General features: G+C 35.1%; 1 protein-coding gene across 1 annotated transcript; it reads right to left on the bottom strand.

The window, feature by feature from the left end:
* Positions 1-11502: 11502 nt before the first annotated feature.
* Positions 11503-16395, bottom strand: LOC120339021 (uncharacterized). The gene is made up of 3 exons (XM_039407063.2): positions 15044-16395; positions 13998-14110; positions 11503-13584 (listed from the first exon to the last, which is right to left on the bottom strand). Exons 1-3 carry the CDS (start codon positions 15975-15977, stop codon positions 12967-12969), a joined length of 1665 nt encoding a protein of 554 aa, XP_039262997.2. The 5' UTR covers positions 15978-16395; the 3' UTR covers positions 11503-12966.
* Between the last annotated feature and the right edge of the window lie 2007 nt (positions 16396-18402).

Raw genomic sequence — 18402 nt, 5'->3', positions numbered from 1 at the left:
ATGCACGCGATATCTCACGAAAGGGAGATTGAATCTGCTCCATATTTTGCATATGCATTCATCATATGCCTATTGATTTTGGATGAATTATGTAGTATAATTAGCGAGTTATTAATTAATTAGTGATGGGACACAAGGTGTCACTATGGAGTAAGAGCGCTGTTTTGGGGGGTCCCCTAACTTTCGATCGAGAAGTCTTCGGTCTCTGACCGATATTCTCGTTGTTATGATTGATGTGAAACTACTATTTTCTGAACAATCAATAAACGAATGGGAAATCAACATTTCATTGTTCGTAGATCGTTTAATTAAGCTGCCAAAAGTCTGTTACATTCATTTTTTTCATATTTTTTCTGAACCCTATAGGAGACCATGTTTCATCCAAAATTTTGTCGCAATATTCCAACACAAGAGAACAATTTTTATGACATATCGAAACAGAATCCTTGTCTGCCATCGAAATGCTTGTTCGCCCATAATTTCAGCAAACGGCCGGTACCGATTCGCGACCATCGTTGCCGTAAGTTTGTGTACTTTCACTCAAATTGGGATACCTCTTACATTCCGTTGTCGCATTCGACAAAACACCAACATACCGAATTTCCAGCTTTATTACTTACCGATATTTAGATCGGTGAGTGTACTGATAGGTATTTGTCTGTTTGTCTGTCTGTCTGTTAGATGCACGCGATATCTCACGAAGGAGAGGTTGAATCTGCTCCAAATTGCATGTGCATTCATCATATCTCGGACCAGAAGCCTATTGATTTTGGATGAATTATGTGGTATAATTAGCGAGTTATTAACCAATTAGTGATGAGACACGCGGTATCACTATAAAGTCATGAATCGAAACCTCAGTTTCGATCGATGAGTCTTCGGTCTCCGACGATATTATCGTTGTAATATTCTAGTAGGACATTACCTGAAGACCTCCGACATCATATTAAAATAACAACGTTATCGTTCCCCAATCGGTGTTCTCCAACTCTTGCCTGATTGGGCAAAAATGTTTCCGTCGGGTCATTTCCTCCATAATAGATTAATCTCAATGATGTGTGATTATCTGCAATATTCAAATACTTGTGGCCTTTTTCCAATATGCGAGGATCCTTTAAATCAAGCGGTGTATGTTAGGATATATAGAGTATAAAATAGATAATACTGAATACTGGATAAGATCAGAGGCATTGTTATAAGTTGCGAGATATTGTGTATATTGGTAATTCATAGTCATTGTTCTATGACGTCGTAATTTCACATTGTCTTTTTCCTGACTGAGTAAGCTCGTAGACATAATTTTCGTTATCACCGAGGTAACTGTGTTCAATACCTGCCCTGTGTGCATTGCTGCCCATCAACTGAATCTTAGTTTTGAGAACTAAATGTAGGAACAACATTCTACATTTATTAAAAAATCTTTGTGCATTAGTTTTTTTTGTGTAAATAATTCCATAGGTTTGGAGTATTCCTATGATTAAAGAATAAAGGGCTTAGACAACATACTTGATTAACCAACCCAAATGATTGCAATCAAACTTCAATATTAGAACAGGCCGGAAAATAAACGTGCTAAAGCATATATACTTTCTCACACACGTTTACGAATTCTTTCTCACCTTTAGTTTCATTCCTTTTCTAAGAGCACGTAGTAGTCTTATTGAGAGTTGTTTACATATTCCGGCGAATTTTATAGTAACATCATTGAAGCTCGGAAAGAGAAAGAGATCATGAAAGAGAGTTGAAAGATCGTTGGAAGAGATCATGTTATTTTTACTTTAATTAACTAATGTTAATATTTAGGTATGCATATATAAACTTTATATAAACTTTTTCTATTTTGGCTCTAATTAAGAATTAATTGAACACAAGTGGCTTGCTCATGCAAAGGTTTTTTATGAAACCTTATCGCTCGGATTAGTTAACTTTCGTTAGTACAACTTCAGTGAAACTGCAGTGTTTATGCCAATTTATATTATTCTAACCTTACCTGCTATGAACCATTCCCCCAATTATATAAATCAAAATATTTATTCTCAAATTATGCTGTACTGCTTTATGTACATTTATAAAATTAACATAGAATAATGAAAATATCATTTTGTGTTCATACCTTGTTAAAGTAATTTGTCATAACCAAAATTAACATCGGACTTAGCAAAAGATTCTTTGCATTGTCGACTTAGGCTGAAAAATCTTCCAGAGACTTCAATTACTTTCTTCACCTTGACACTGTGAATAAATTTTTTTTATTCGATCATTGGTTGTGCTGGTTTCTTTAGTTATATTACGTGTCGCTTTGAATATTTTGTATCAATTTAATTCGGGGAGAATAAAAATACCATATCGTTGAATTAAATACTGAATAACTGCTTTACCACTACTGATCTTATTTATTGACAGTTTGTAGTGGAGACTTCACGAAACCTTTTTTTTTCGAAGAAACTTTCCCAAGTCTTCCATTGTAAACAAAATTCATGATAAGCATATCAAATGCAAGGGACACCACATATATACTTATTTTATATATATATACAATATAAATACACACATAATATACAATTTTACATCGCATACTTATGGCAGTTTCGCTTCGCGTAAGTTCAAATGTGCTGATCAGCTGCGATACGGTACCAGTAGGTTTCTGTGATAGATCGCATACCCGTACCACTTTGAGTCCATATATTTGAGCATCGCTCTCCCATTATATTAACAATCTGATTTTACCAAATTTAGTCGGTGAGAATCTAACTACGATTGTGTTAGCAGCCCCGTGAGCTATATTTGGTAATTTTTCTTGCCTTCTCGGCGGTGTGGCGCTTCGCTTCGCTTTTCTCTTTGATCACTGGACCAATTGCTTTGAAATTTTCAGTGAGTAAACTTTTGCTGAAGGGCTATTACTTTTATTTTTGCTATGACGTCATCAAAATTAGGTGGCGCTACGTGTCCATATATTTGAGTATAGCTCTCTTGTGTTATTATGTTGTTGTTGTTGTTCTTGTTAGTATTCTTCTTCGTATCGTTATGAAAAAAAATCGCTTTTCTCTTCAACTACTTGACCAATTGCTTTGAAATTTTCAGAAGTTGAAGATTGAATTTTTTGCTAGAAGGCTATTATACTTTTATTTATTTCACATATTTCTGTGTGCTGCATGGGAATCGTCTTTTGTGTGGTATGACGTCATTAAAATTTGCCACTTTGTCGCGGTTCCGCGAACTCATATCAGCGGATATCTTGCGCAGCGAGCTTCCGCGGATCTCGTCTTTCTCGGGATCAGCCGAAGTGTGAGGTTTTTATGGGGAACGGCGGTCCGTCACACCTGATCTGGTAATACAGAAGTGACTCAGATCAGTTGGTATTTCAATTCACGTTGAAACATTTTTATCACAAAACTGAAGAGAGCAATATAACTGTATAAAGATTGTGCCAAAGTTTTCTTATCTCCAGTATCTCACATAAACAGCTGAAACAGAGACAACCTGTAAAATTTGACTGTTTTAAAAAGCGTGTCTTTGTTTTCTGTCAGCAACATACTACATACAAGAAAAAATTCAATTTTATTTTATTTATGTTATCGTTCAAAGTTTCTATCTCGCAGAATAAGGTGAAAAGCATTAAGATAGCCTATTTTTTTTTAATTGTTTACATGTTCGATTCGTTCATTAACGCGTTCTTCCTTGCACAGCGATTCTGCCTATCTGCGCAAGGATTTAAAAAAAACTCAACCTAATGGGCAAACCGTGTCGTGGTGTGACTTGTTACCAATATCGACCGCAGTCGAAATACTTACTTCCACAGGTTATTTCCACTATACAATCTGATCAACCCTCATATTACATATAAAATTACCAACCTTTTTCGAAGGGCCCTCATTTTAGTCCAGTCATGCAATGTTACAAATACATAATAGGGCCAGTTGTTGTATGGGATGTCAGCAGTGAATTCAATTCAAATAAAACTCATTACAGAGCATAACTTTTTTTTATTAGCATCAGCTAATTTAGCAAAGTTTAAAAAAAACACAAACCAAGAGACAACAGGGAAAAGCTATGTTTTGGACTTAGAGGAAGTTACACAAGTTTAAAGGCTATGATGTTGTTTCTTGAGGCCCCTGGCAGAAAAGGATGATGATTCACCATGCATGTGTGACAAAAGCTTTTTTGCGAATGTGTATGACAACATCCGATCCAACACGTTAATACCATATGATATCACTTGTTCTATAATCCATGTTATCTGATAATTCTTCATCAGAACGATTTTCAATATGAATTACAAAGTTTCTGAAATATTGACTAGTAAGAGCATCTGTCGCCACTGTATTAAACTGAATTTTATTGGAATGTTTACTCGCCTTTTTGGAAAATTCAATGGAGATATGCTGAATGAAAACAGGTATTCTGTAGAATCTGTAGATGAACACATGAGAAAAAGTAAATTCGATTATTGAGCAGCGGAAACAGACATCTTCTGCGTGTCCGCAGCATTTGAATATTCTTTTTTTTCAAATTTTGTACATGGCATCCCTGAAGTATTCTAAGATGTCAATTTCAGATCTAGGTATTCCACTGGCATTTATTGCAGGCTTTCTTTTTTTGTTATAACTCTTTTCATAAAGTCGTTTAATGATTTTGCAGCTTCTGTGTCTGTTAAAACATGGGACCTAAAAATATATTTGTATTTTTTTACAACAGTACCTGCTATCTGGATTATAATTAGGTCCTGATTTTTTTTTTGGCGACTGAAGAACTCCATCTACACCTTCAATATCGATGCACCAAAATACATAAATCCAAATGTACATTTTTCATCAAACCAGGTACAGGTTCAACTGATATAGCGAGCTCGTCTGTGTTGGAGTCGACTTTTATTGCCCATGCATATCAGTATGTATCAACTCCTTTATAATGTCAACTCCTTTATAATTTATAATATAAGATATTGTGCAATTGTATATTGCACAAACTCTAGAAAATATAAAACGTACAAAAATAAACGAAACTTGGGACCTCCTGAAGTATGCGTACCAAGATGGCGCACAACTTGAACTCAGGTTGTGCATCAGGTTAGGGTTCAGGTTATGCGACATCTTGGTGCGCATACGTCAGGACAGGAGCACCGAAACTTGGGTGAATGAAAATAAACAGGAAATTGATGTAAAGGAACAGTAGACAATGATAATGTGCTGTCAACGATTATGTAGTTTAACGTGATATAATTCTGAACATGATGCGGGGCAAAGGGCATATCACAACCCTGCAAAAATATTTGGTTCTTGTTCGTCGAGATTCTCGATCCGAACATTGCACGCAATCATGATATTTCTTGTAGAGTTGGCATTTACTGGCAATTGGCATGGGATTGGCAAACTCATTTCAGAGTGAGGTTTCAACAAGTTGTCACGTTGTATTTACGCAACAACGCACGATCATCACCATGACGTAACATAGGTGCGTCAGAGCGTCGTTCGACGGCATCACAGGCAAAAAAAGTAGCAAGTTTTGCAAACTTTACCGCTTCGTTGCTCGAAAAATTCAATTGCAAACATCATGAGATTTTTCATGTATGGAAAAGTGAAAAACTTGGTTACCAACTGTCATATATAATTTATTGTTTGTTTGTTTTTTTAAGAAAACGGCACTATTAATCCCTTTTACGTTTATACGGGGAATTTACGTTTATCTTCAAAACAAATAATCCGAACATTAGATAGCTCTGAAAAAACTAAACAACTTTCATTTTTTTTTGTGGCGGTAACGGTTTTAAAAATATAGTCAGTTAAAAAACATGACTCTCAAACTTCGGAAAAATGTCAAATAGGGCTTGGCAGCAAAAGCGATATAAAGAAATTAAATAATATTCTGACTAAAAGGTAGAACTGGAGTTAACGGCACTATAAAAAAAGACTGAGAATCAACAAACTTGGACTATCAGACTAATAAAAAGTGTGGCAAATAAAATAACTGATGAAAAGCTGTTAAATAAAAAAAATCAGTTTTTTTCATTTAATAGCAGCTGGTTATAGATCATGAAAGTTTGAGAACCGCTTGGTTCCTGAAAATATTTCTAATTTCAATTGAACAGCTAAAATGATGCAAAGTTAATTTGTCATTCAAAGATATGACTTGGGGTTGACTAGAATTTATTCCATGAAAACTTCAGTGTGGGCACATAGCATGCTATTTAACTTTGATTCGTTTCATTGCTTATTCAACAAGTAAATGGGATTCCGATATTTATCAATTGTAGTCAGCTATATGTCTAGTATCTTGGATGAGAGACTGACTAGATAAGAAATAAGTTTAAAAAAAACAGTACCAGTTCTTCTGTATGCACGGGGAATATCTAATTTTTTACTACTGTGCTATAATCCTGTTATGATTGTTTGGAGTTCAGGTATAAATTAATACCCAATAAAGGCAATCACAGAACAGGATCTGCCACTACCAAACTACTCCAATTTCCATTAATAAAACCCTTCCAAATACGCAAATAAATAAAAAAACGAAATCCGATTCGCTAAGCTTCAAGATATAGCAAAACGATGACGTAGTACAGTCCCACTGAATCGTAGCAAATCGGTCGTGAGAGAAACACTATATTCACTACAACTATGGTGAAGAGAGAGAGAGAGAGAGTGTGTGTATGTGTGTGAGCTCAACAATGACATCAAGCGACATAAATAAAGCATTAATAATGGCGATTTTATTATGAATGATGGTTATAAATATCAACTTACAATATCTAGGACAGTGGATCTCAACCTTTTTCTTTAGTGGCCCACTTTCGTTACATAAAAATTCTGTGGCCCACTAACTTTCTCATGTCAAGGGAAAAACTACAAGAAAAACCAGACTCGTTTTGCAATAATAAATACTTTCACTTTATAATAAGAATGAAAATCAGCAGCTTTATTTATTGTTAATACAATAACAATTTTGACTATAATTAAACTAAACTTTTCAATATCTACAATAACTTTCAGCAATTTTTAATAGGCTTGTTTCCCACTTGGAAATGTGTCCATGGCCCAGCAGTGGGTGGAGGAAAAAAAAACGAAGGAAAAAACGTTTTCTCCCTTTTATGGAAATACTATTTCGTCCGCGTGCTGTGCCCCTGTCAAAACGCGTCATTTTGCCATAGTTTCACAGCTTTGCGAGGGTATTCTAATGAAAAATACAAACGAAACAAAATAAATATGATTCAAAATTCCCATTAAAAAAATAATAAATCGAAATTTTGGATAAAATATCATATCTCATAATATTCATAAAATAAGAATAGAAAAACACAACAACAATTTGTAGTTACTGAAAATTTCAAAGCAATTGACCCATTAATAAAAGAGAATAGAGATTTCTTAATAACAAGTGGTCGAAAAAAAGATAGAATAAAAAAAACGATCCATATGTACATTTAGTCCAATGAACACACCGTCCTGTAATCTGGAGCAAGAGCCGCCCACGTGACAAAGAAAATTTTAGTAGATCGTCAAAGGGAAACCACAAAGCTGCACTAAATTAACAGCATTTATTTCAACACGAAAATTGATGAACCTTGTTAACCAATAAACGAAAACGCAGGGATTGCAGTATTAGGAATCACAAAAAGTAGCTATAAAACATTCAGTTTTATCACTCAAAGGTGATCAATTAGAATTATTTGTTGTGATCATATATTAGAATTCGAGAATAAAAACTTAATTAGTTCACTGTATGCAACCAAAATACTAAATAGTAAAATATAAGGGTACAGCAAATTTTGAATTTCATGTACTTCAATATGTATCACATGATCATAAGAAAAGCTAAATCAATATAATGCCGCAAAAGTAATTGTTCTTAATTTTCTGCTGCGCCCTAACTTCAACCAACTCCCATGATAACGCATGAAAAAAGTGCCTCGTGATTATAAATTACAGTTATAATTTTTTTAAATGCTGAATGCACGAACGCCCGAAATAATAATGTCGAAGTGTGACAGCCGTGTATTTTATAATTACGACACCGCTGTGATATACTATGTTTATTTGTTGAACAGAAAGCTGCAGCTCTAAACCAGGTACGAAGTTCAGCAGAAATGTAAAGTCGTCGAAATTGAAATACACTAAATCAGCTGGCTCATTAAATAAGTATCATGTTTTATACACTGAGGCAGGTAAAACTTGAGACTGATATGATAATTTTAAGAAATCTCTACTTAGTATTTCTTTAAAAGCCAGTATGCTCAATGTCATTTAGGTGGATAGGAAACGTAAAAACAAATTGTTGGCCGTCTCGTAGCTGTAATGCCACCTGCATTGGCATTTCAAGTGCATAAGATCTGAATCAAATTCATATTTTGGACATGCCCTGATATTATACTAAAGGTATATTTCAAAATAGACAAGACTTACAATAGTGTTTGTCAGCGGAATTCACTGGTAGTGGTACGTTATATTACATGTATAGAAATGGACGACTGTAGTAATCCGTAAGACCGTGTCCGATTTGAACGTATCGAAGATTAAATGCCACTTTGTCGATGACGTAAGCAAAACTGGGTAGTTCCTGTCTTGATATGCCTTTTACGCTTGGACGATAACATTGCTATAAGTTATAATCACGAAACTCACCAAGTATTAAGCGCCCCAACAAATCACGACATAAAGATATTCATGAAGGTGTGGCTAAGCTCGGCCACAATAGATAATTCGCTACATATTCAACTTATTTTTTAAATAGGACAAACTGGACGTGCACTTTAGGCAAAAATCTGTTGTTTTAAAAAAAATTTTGTTGGATAATTTACGAAGGCGGGTTTGCTTTCAAGAGTCCGTTTGACGACAGAAATGATTTCAACAGAAGACTTAGTAAATGAGTGCAATCAGTGACAACAAAGCAGACTAATAAATGTGGAAATCCCCAAATTTTCAATTTTTATTGTTTTATATCAGTCTAAAAATAACTTTGTTAAAAAATAAATAAATACGAAGCAAATGTGATGATAATAATGAATGAATCATTTGTTAAATATTGGTGGTTTTATTTAGCGTATAATCGACAGCTGCCAAAGCAATCGTCATCGGTAATTATTGAGATCAGAAAGACATTTGCCCTAAATGTTTGATTTTGCTATTAACTTAATGTGAGGTGGCGATGCCACGAATATTCCACCAACATTAGAATTGCATATCATTTAACCGATTCCGCAAAGATCTGTGCATATTTGTCTTTGGGCGATAGTCAGTAACAAAGCGAAAGTTTTGCATACATTTTTATCTTATACGTCATTTTCAACCTCTTATTTTTTATTTTCAATATAAAACTAATAATAATAAAACTCATGATATAAAATTCAAATGACGATTTTAATATTATTACAATAATTTTCATTGTGAGAATGAATCACGAATAGATTATCGATATATATATATATAATTATATGAAATCCCCCTGTACAAGTGAACTTTCTCCTAACCGATTCGGAAACAACAGAAACCCAACTCCCGATTGAAATATTTTGGACTTGGATGTTGTTATGGATTTGACAAACGCGGCCAGCGAGCATTGCGCAACAAATAGGACTCATTTCTGGCATTGTTAGATACGATCTTAATATCTTACAAATGAATTTGAGACAACAAAATCTTGTATAGATCTAATATTTCTTCCAAATTTTTTTTCAGAATATATTCAAGTTGTTTAGTAATGAAACAAGTAACAACGCTGAATACTGGGGTATTATGAAGAACGACGCAAATATTTTGAGTTACGACTACCAGAGAAATGATATTTTTTTATGGATTTCGATCGCATGCGAATTTTAATGGTTGAAATTTGTGACAGATTCGGGCCAGTAGGCGACTAGTTACAATCCTATTTACAACTCCTATTTACAACACCTATTTTACAAGTGATTCAAGAGTCTTGCTGCACACTAACACAAATATATTTCTGTAACGTTTCGTCTGACCAAGGTCAGACTTCTTCAGACATACATAGTTCAACTACCAACTACCTCGATCTTATTTTCGTCTCCTTTGCCTTTTTTATCGATTATTTTTATTGCGTGTACATTCATGCAATCATATTGAAAAATATTTTTGTTCACGCAACGCTACTTCTAAACAAAAAATATTTTGCTCTATAATTTGCTCAAATTGAACCAAAATGAGGAATGTATATGTGATACCTATTACACGCCCGGGATTGGGTCAATTAGAGTCGATTGTAAGCGTCGTAGCAATCTTTTTAATTTTCAACAAATTAATGAATGGCGAAAATAATTGAATGGTTAACAATATATTGGCAAACCATGATCAAGGATAACAATAACTGAAAGCATATTTGAAATTTTCCTGATAGTAGGCGTTGTCACATAAAATAACTTTACTTTAGAGTTCTAGGATAATTCCCTACGCAAATATTGGGTTGTCTTAGTCACGCTTGAACTGTTGATGATGTATGCATGACTTCAAACAAGTTTTATTTTCGGTCCTGCTTCGAATATTTTCAACTAAGATATCATTCTGCTTTTGAAGGCCGTTTTTTCTTCATATAAGTATCGACTCATCCATTGCTGATGAAGTTAGGGCATCAAAATGGCGGGTGCCTTGACCCCATTGTGCCATTACAGTTCAATAAACGAATCGTAAAACCAATTTATTCATCGGGGATATTTGCTTCCTTTATGCGCTTGGGATCTCCCGCTGAGAGGGCGATAATTTCAAAACCGGCCTTCTTTCTTTATCCGGTCTGTTCATTTTATTATCTTTCACTTATAATTGTGCGTTTAAGCGGAATAATAAAAAGGAAGTGTAGTTTTCGGAGCACAATAGCGAGCAAGCTACACTTTTAAAAATTGCCTGTTATTTCGGTTAAACTGAATCATATGAAATGATGAGGTATATTATTTCCTCTGAACATGGCCTGTGGATATAAATCCGCGATACCTTGCTTGGTATTAAGAACATCTTTGGTTAACCAACGAAATGCCACCAGTAGTAGTAGAGCTACTGACGAGTTACCACAAAACTCTATTACGTTTACTTTTTTTAACAGAAGAGAAAATGTGCCAACATTGATTCATCACGGGCTTTGCATTTTAATGAGTTCGCTTTCTGACGCTTTAGCTCTGTGGAAAATCGCATTATACAACAATTATTACAACTCATAAGAAAGCGTAAACAACTTTTCTGAAACGATCTCGAAGCCTTCAGAAATATTAAATGTTGTATTTATATCTCACAGCAGCCATTTTGATTTGTAACAACGGAAATATTTCAATTTCTCATCAGGTATTCCAGCTCCAATCCGCCTCGTTATTTCGAGATTTCCATGTTCTAAATTTTTAAGCAATTAACCGAATGAACAATCAGTTACTCACAAGAAGGACATTTCCGTTTTCAGTTCAATAATGCCATTTTGTTTTAGATTTACACCGATAATATTTGTCGAATTCATAAATCATAACTCACTTTAGATCGAGTATTTGTGTGGAACTTTTCATGTAAAATAGCCTTATCGACTCACAAGCTCTATTGTATTTGCGAAATTAATATTTAACAAAGAATAAGAATAAAACAGGGGCACAATATGAAATGCAAAAAATAGCAAATATTACTGGGAGAATATATGAAATTGCAAATGGCGATCACAATAATATCTCAAAATTAAGGCAAAGTTTATAACAATGATCGCATAAAGGCAAGATATCTAGGCAAAAACGGTATTTATCACAATTTTCATTTGAAATCTTCAATTTATGTCCTTTAGAAAGGATTGCGAGCAACAATTCAAAAAAATTGTTCTATTCAGGAATGACCTAAGGCATTTTGCATTAATATGGAACATATATAATAACGAATAAATTTACAAAAACAATTATAGAAGCATCATATTTATATATATTATAGCTCAACTTGTCCTTGTTGGACTGTTTTATAATGCTAATGAAACAAGTTTAAAACGCCGGAGTGTAGGGAAAATTGAGAAAAGCAGTGAAATTGTGAAAAAGAAGAGTTGACTAAGATAAATATACGATCCCGTAATTTTGATGGAACAACCATAATCAAAACATCAGAGTAATAAAAATGATGACAAGAAAATATATTCTAGGCCGCAAAATGGCATCAAACGGTTTTGGCGACTTTAATTATTGTAAAGGCACAAAAATGAAAAAAAATATGTGATAATCAAAAAAATAAAAAACGAAAAAAAAATAGTTTTGTCGTTGAGTGTTGAATACAAGTGTACAAAGTGTATAACCAAAAAAAATACACTTAATCGTGAAATAACTAGCTTGTGTGTTAAAAAGCTGTTATGCATCATTCCTACAATTAGATAGAGAACCAAAAAAGATAAATCGAATATATCGATCCCTAATACTTGCTATATTCAAGCTCATGTAGGTCTCAGCAAACATAGTGAAATGGTGCATGGTGAATTGTATCCAAAATATCAAACGTGCTGTTTAAAAAACATCAAGACAAACAAAATAAAACCTAAGTTAAATCCGTAAATACCAACTAGAAGAATTAATGAGAATCAATATTATCTGGCGATGGCATTATTCAGATATAACTGCTAATCAAATACTAGCAAATTAATGGCAGGCAAATGTATATGGTTACAGCGGGTTAATACTACAGGTTGTAACCAAGTCGGAACAAAAATACTGTATATAAACATCAAACCTGTCCATCAGTGGTTAAATTGTATACCAAAGGTTACTGGTTATTCGACTGAGCCCAGTTATAGTGAGCCACATAGCCAGGATCGGACACTCTGTTCTCTGCTGTTGTCTTCTGCAAGTATTAGTAACGTTAATTAACCAACGCACCGTATGTTTGGAGATGCACGGATGTTGAAAGTCGCCAAACGGTCGCGAAAAGCCGAACGAAGTAATAGAGACCTTACAACAGCCATTGCACATTAGTCTCGGGAACAGGGACAATACTGTAGTGGAAAACACTACCTATACGGTTACGATACATAAATATCACAACCTGATTGTTGTTGTTGTTGAATAGGATTCAAGTTATTTTCTCGTTTTTCGCCAAAATTCTTGTAATAATCATCTTTCCTGTGATTTCTTTCTTCGCTCGGTGGAGTTGGCATACCTCCCAGTCTTTGACTCTGGTACATGTACCAATCATTTGGTCGTGATGAGGGTGTGACTGCAGTCCAAGGTGCTGGGGTATGCATGGGTTTGTTAACATCGTTCATTGAAGTTGGAGGAGAACATAAGGGATTGACTATCGATGGCGGAAACTCTGGCTTCGGTATTGCAATTTTAGTACTTCCATTTGGATTTGGTAAATATGGCAACACGACATTGGATTCGTTTGAGGAAACAAATGTTGCATTTTGGCCATTGGTTATTTCAGTGTCTAAAGTTGTTATCCGTGTTTGGGAATATGTGTATGGCGCATTTGAAATGTTATTATTACTGTCCGATGAAGGGGGTGGAGCCGGTTGGTAAAGAATTACCGATGTCATGTCTTGTTCTTCTTGATTAGTTACGTCTCCCTGAGCTTCGTGAAGTCTCATGTGTTTACGTAATGAACTTGGATGAGTGTAATTTTTATCACATCCCTTTATCTAAATCGGGAATAGAAAGTAATTTATGAAACTGCGTTATGAATATTCAAATGTATATAAATACAAAATGGCCGAACCGATCTGAAATATGTTGAAAATTCTCTCGGTTAATTCAATTACCTCGTACGCGTGGAGCGAATAGAGCACTTGAATAACATTTTTGCCGAACAAATATAAAAATTTCAACACACATGAATGAAATTATGTCATAACATCAAAAGCTCCTGTGGACGATTTATAAACAATTCCAAAAATGTGACAATAAAACATTGAATTTAAACTCTAAAATCAATGATGAGCTGACAAAGGAAGTACTAAGCCATACCAGAAACAATTTTTACCGACCGTATCAATCCCAAACTTCAGAGTCGAAAATAATAAACAAACAAAAAATAGACGTCTACAGTACATACCTTACACGTGTACGGTTTGTCAGAAGTATGAACATGACTATGCTTCTTTCTGTCAGAGCTGTTGGCGAATCTTCGATCACATCCAGGAAAGGTGCAGGTAAATGGACGCTCACCTAAATGAATAAATAATTATTTAACAAGTTCATTTTAAACCTACAAACCACTTATCAGCAAATTATCATTATTTTCAAATGAGTTAAAACGCAGCCAACTGTAACAAAACCTTATGTGCTGCTAGCATATGAAGTCGCAAAATATAATAATAAGATGGCAATTTTTTAGTGACATGACACACCTAACTAAAGTGAAATAAATTTGAAGGCGAAACAAGTTATTACATAACTACGGTCGTGTTAATAGTATGTTACAAAAATTCTGCAGCGACAAGTTTTAGTTCACTCTTACTGCTCCATGCTTGCGTTTAAATTTATTTATTTCTGTTGGTCTCAAAACGAAGGAAATATTAGCTATTAAAGTATGATGATTTTTTTAACATTGTATAATAGTGTGATCAAGGTATATATGCTTGTGGGTTTTCATTCAAAACAAGATTTTCAATGTGATGCTTTATTTAACAAAAGTTATGTAAAACGACAGTGCCCGAGAGAATCACGCAAGACGGGTACGGAAAAGCGAGAATTAAGAAAAATCGATTCCGTTTGTTTGTTATACAATTTGCAAATAACAAATCAATTATTACTTTACAATGTGATTGATAACAAGGAATATAAACAAAAGAAAAAAGTTGGGATAAAACATTTCAGAACATCATTAATAGCTTCTCTTACCGTTTACTGATCATAAAAGTTGCTAAAATGTCATTGCCATTGGGGAAATACGAGGCTGCGTAATTGATTTAATAACGCTTCACACCTGGTCTGTGGTGACAACTGCATGATTATGTTTCGATAATGTTAGAGATTGTACTTCAGTTATGGAAGAATTCAGCAAAATGAATCTTGCAAAGAAAAGGAATCTTGCGAAGGAAATAGTCAAAAAGCAAATGATTACAATAACAAACTATTTAATAAATGCATAATACATACCTGTGTGAATTCGTTTGTGAATTTTCAAGTTTTCACTGCGAGCAAACATTTTTCCGCAGCCTGGAAACGGGCACGCAAAGGGCTTTTCTCCGGTATGTACTCGGGTGTGATTTACAAGTTTGTACTTTGCTTTGAATGCCTTTTTTCCTCTTGCACAATCTTGCCAGTAGCATGTGTGATCAACTTGCTCTGGTCCTCCAATATGGCTTATCGTTATGTGAGTAACCAAGTCCATCATGCTAACGAATACCATATTGCATGGTTGTTGTTGAATAGCGGAAGGCTTTTTCTGTTCTTCGTGAATTAGAGTGACGGGCAGAAGCCATTTGCAAACAAATTCGGTATCGTATGGTATTTCCATGTGTTGCGGAATTCCATGTGGTCGCATATACGGATAGAATTCTCCAAAAGGTTGTGGGCCCGGATAGAACTTGTTGCCATGCGTAAATTTGTAATTAAAATCTAAAGCGGTGGACGTGGGGCGGAAACCAACCGCGAAATTGCTGTTGCCAGCAGAGGCCGAGTGGTCGTGATACTGGGCTCCATGACTCGAATGATAATTAGCATCATAGAAAATTTCCTCCGAGGACAAAGGCACAAAACTTTCAGGAGTAAATTTTCGATAATTATGAAAATGTCCATAAGGCGTCATATCAACTGGGTCACGGCATCGTAATTCGTAGCAGGGCGTTTGCTGCATGCCATGCTGAGGAATTTGAGACACCTTTGCAGGAAACGGGGCCCCATATGAGTACAGGCTCTGCTGGCAAGGTGCTATTTGTCCCACGCAATTATTGTTGTTGTTATTCGGATTTGAAGGGTATTCATACAGATGTGAAGGAACTTGTTGCTGGTGGCTAACATAAATTTCAACGTCGTTGTGATGACTATCGCCCAACCTGGTCGGAAATATGCCGTCGTTAGAATCTTTCATGGTTTTATATAGTTACAAGTTCACAAAGAAAAATAATCTGCAACAACAATATGTTGTACTTTATGCGGCGCCGTTTGACTTCCAATATATTCCGGTAATTAGCTTTTGGATTGATATGTACTTTCATTCAGATTAGTCTCACACTGTGATGTATGCTCAGCAGGCTTTGCCTATTCTTTTCTACAAAAACTCACAGCACGGACAGTATGTACACGCTGAGAAAACTGCTGTGAAGCCTAATGCTTAAAATCTCTGACCCTGCGCTGTCGAAGACACAGACTGGTTGGCAACTATGCCAAACTGAATTTTTAAGCTCTCCAGCTGAGTTGCGTTATTGAGTTTCCTCGTCCCGCGCGCTATAGCATTTTCCAGCGGCACTTCTTCCCTCGTCATGACAAATCGGTTCGCTTCGCTCAACAAAGTTCCTTTGATGGCGCATTGTAAACCGCACACTATCGACCAAATAATGAGAGGTCTCAATCTAATCAAGCCAATCGCCTTTCCATTGATTGGGCTCAGCTAATCACGGGGATAAACTCTAAATAACATTCTTACATTACAAAATAATATAAACAATAACAAGATTTGGATTTGGATAATAAGAAAGATGAATGCTCAAATAGGACAGCATATTATATATTTAATTGTTATTCTCTGTTTTATTTGAATATTTCGTAAATTGATTGTACATAGATAGCAACCGTTTTAGTATGTAATCACAATTGGCCCGTGTACCGACACAAACACTATTAAGCCAGTTTTCTTTTACCAGACATTCGGTGAGTGAATTCGTAGCCTTTTGTGTGAAAATACAGAATTGAGATATATGTTGAATTGAATCACATTCCTAAATTCTGTATTTTAACATTGACGAATCATGCTCTTTAGTCAATTCTTTCACGGCAAGGGCCGAAAGGATTTTTTTAAATTCAGGAGGCCATAATTTGAGCAATGAAAGCACGTAAAGACAGCAACCTTTCGTGTGTACATCATATTATATGTGTATGTCACTATTAGCCGTTCTGGGTACAGGGCCAAGTCGGAAACAAGCTTTAAAAGTTCTATGCTATTGGATTAAACCAACTCTATGCTTAGGAGAAGTTCATAAATAACCTGTATACAATATTTCACTTGAATTCTTCAAAGTTAATTTAAGTAATTTCACATATCCCATTATTTATGTTTGCTCACTTTTAGGAGTATTGATAAGAGAGTTGCAGGCCAATGGCGCACTAAAGGCGAAACATAGGTTTATGTTTGCGAGAGAGGTGCCTTTAAACGCTGGCTGGCAGAATACCCAGAATGCCTCTATTTCATGCATTTTTAATAATACAGTGTTTGGATCGTAAATTTTTTAGTTAGGCCACTGCACTCTGGTGGAAAACCATATTAAAACATAAATATAAATTCAGTTCAAAATGACCTCAATCGAACATACTATGGATGAATTCGTCAACTTCAACTCGGAACGCCATCTCGCGGAAACATCATTACATCTGCGAAACTTCCACTGAATTGAAATTTGCAGTAAATACTTTTCAAGGACATTATTTTGAGCTTCTCAGCTTACTCATCTTCCGGATACCTCCGGATTAAACATATAAAGTAAGGTTTCAAATACACGTGAATTTCCGTCTTGTAATATTCCGCTAGGGTAACAAAAGTGAAAGTGAAGTCATTTGAGCATCTTCTGCAGAATGACAGGTAACCTATCCCGAAATATTCCCTGGCTGGCTATTCACAAATATATGTCTGATTTGGTATAGCAAATAAACAACAACTTCTTCCCGAATCCAGGATTTGATTACATCTGTAGTAAACTCGTATCAGGTTCATATATATAATTGAAGTTCTTGGAAAAACTTTAAGCACAAAAATTGGCATGATTGGCACAGTGACAGTAAACTGATGAAATATCACGGCCAACCGAGTTTGACCACTGAAGTTTGGAACTATTGGCGTAATGAGTGCAACATAAATTGCCTAATTTCACTCACGTGTTCCGTTACGACTCCTGCAAGCTTGAGTTTATTATATATATGAAACATGAGATTGTTAAATCCCATAACGTCAGAGTATTTGTACCTGGTTTTCCGAAACTTTATGCTTGCTACGTATTCTCTTTTTTCTAGTTTGAATTGGTCTGTGAAAACGGATGGGAAGTTCCTATTGCAGTTTCTCTCTATATATATGGCCGGACTTTCATCAGCACAGTTTTTTTTTCCAAAATTCGCCGACAGATTTTTTATTAATAATAATTCAATGGCCATGTATATTCTGATATATATATGTATGATATAGATTGCACGAGATGGGATTAGCGATTGAAAGAGCTCATGTATTTTATACATATGCGCCTACGGAATGTATTGACATAAAATACTGATACAATACTGACTGAGTGAATAAACCATTCTACGTAGCT

The sequence above is a fragment of the Styela clava genome, chromosome 9 (genome assembly GCF_964204865.1).
Source record: "Styela clava chromosome 9, kaStyClav1.hap1.2, whole genome shotgun sequence".
NCBI classification, from domain to species: domain Eukaryota; kingdom Metazoa; phylum Chordata; class Ascidiacea; order Stolidobranchia; family Styelidae; genus Styela; species Styela clava.
This window is presented reverse-complemented; position numbering and strand designations above follow the sequence as displayed.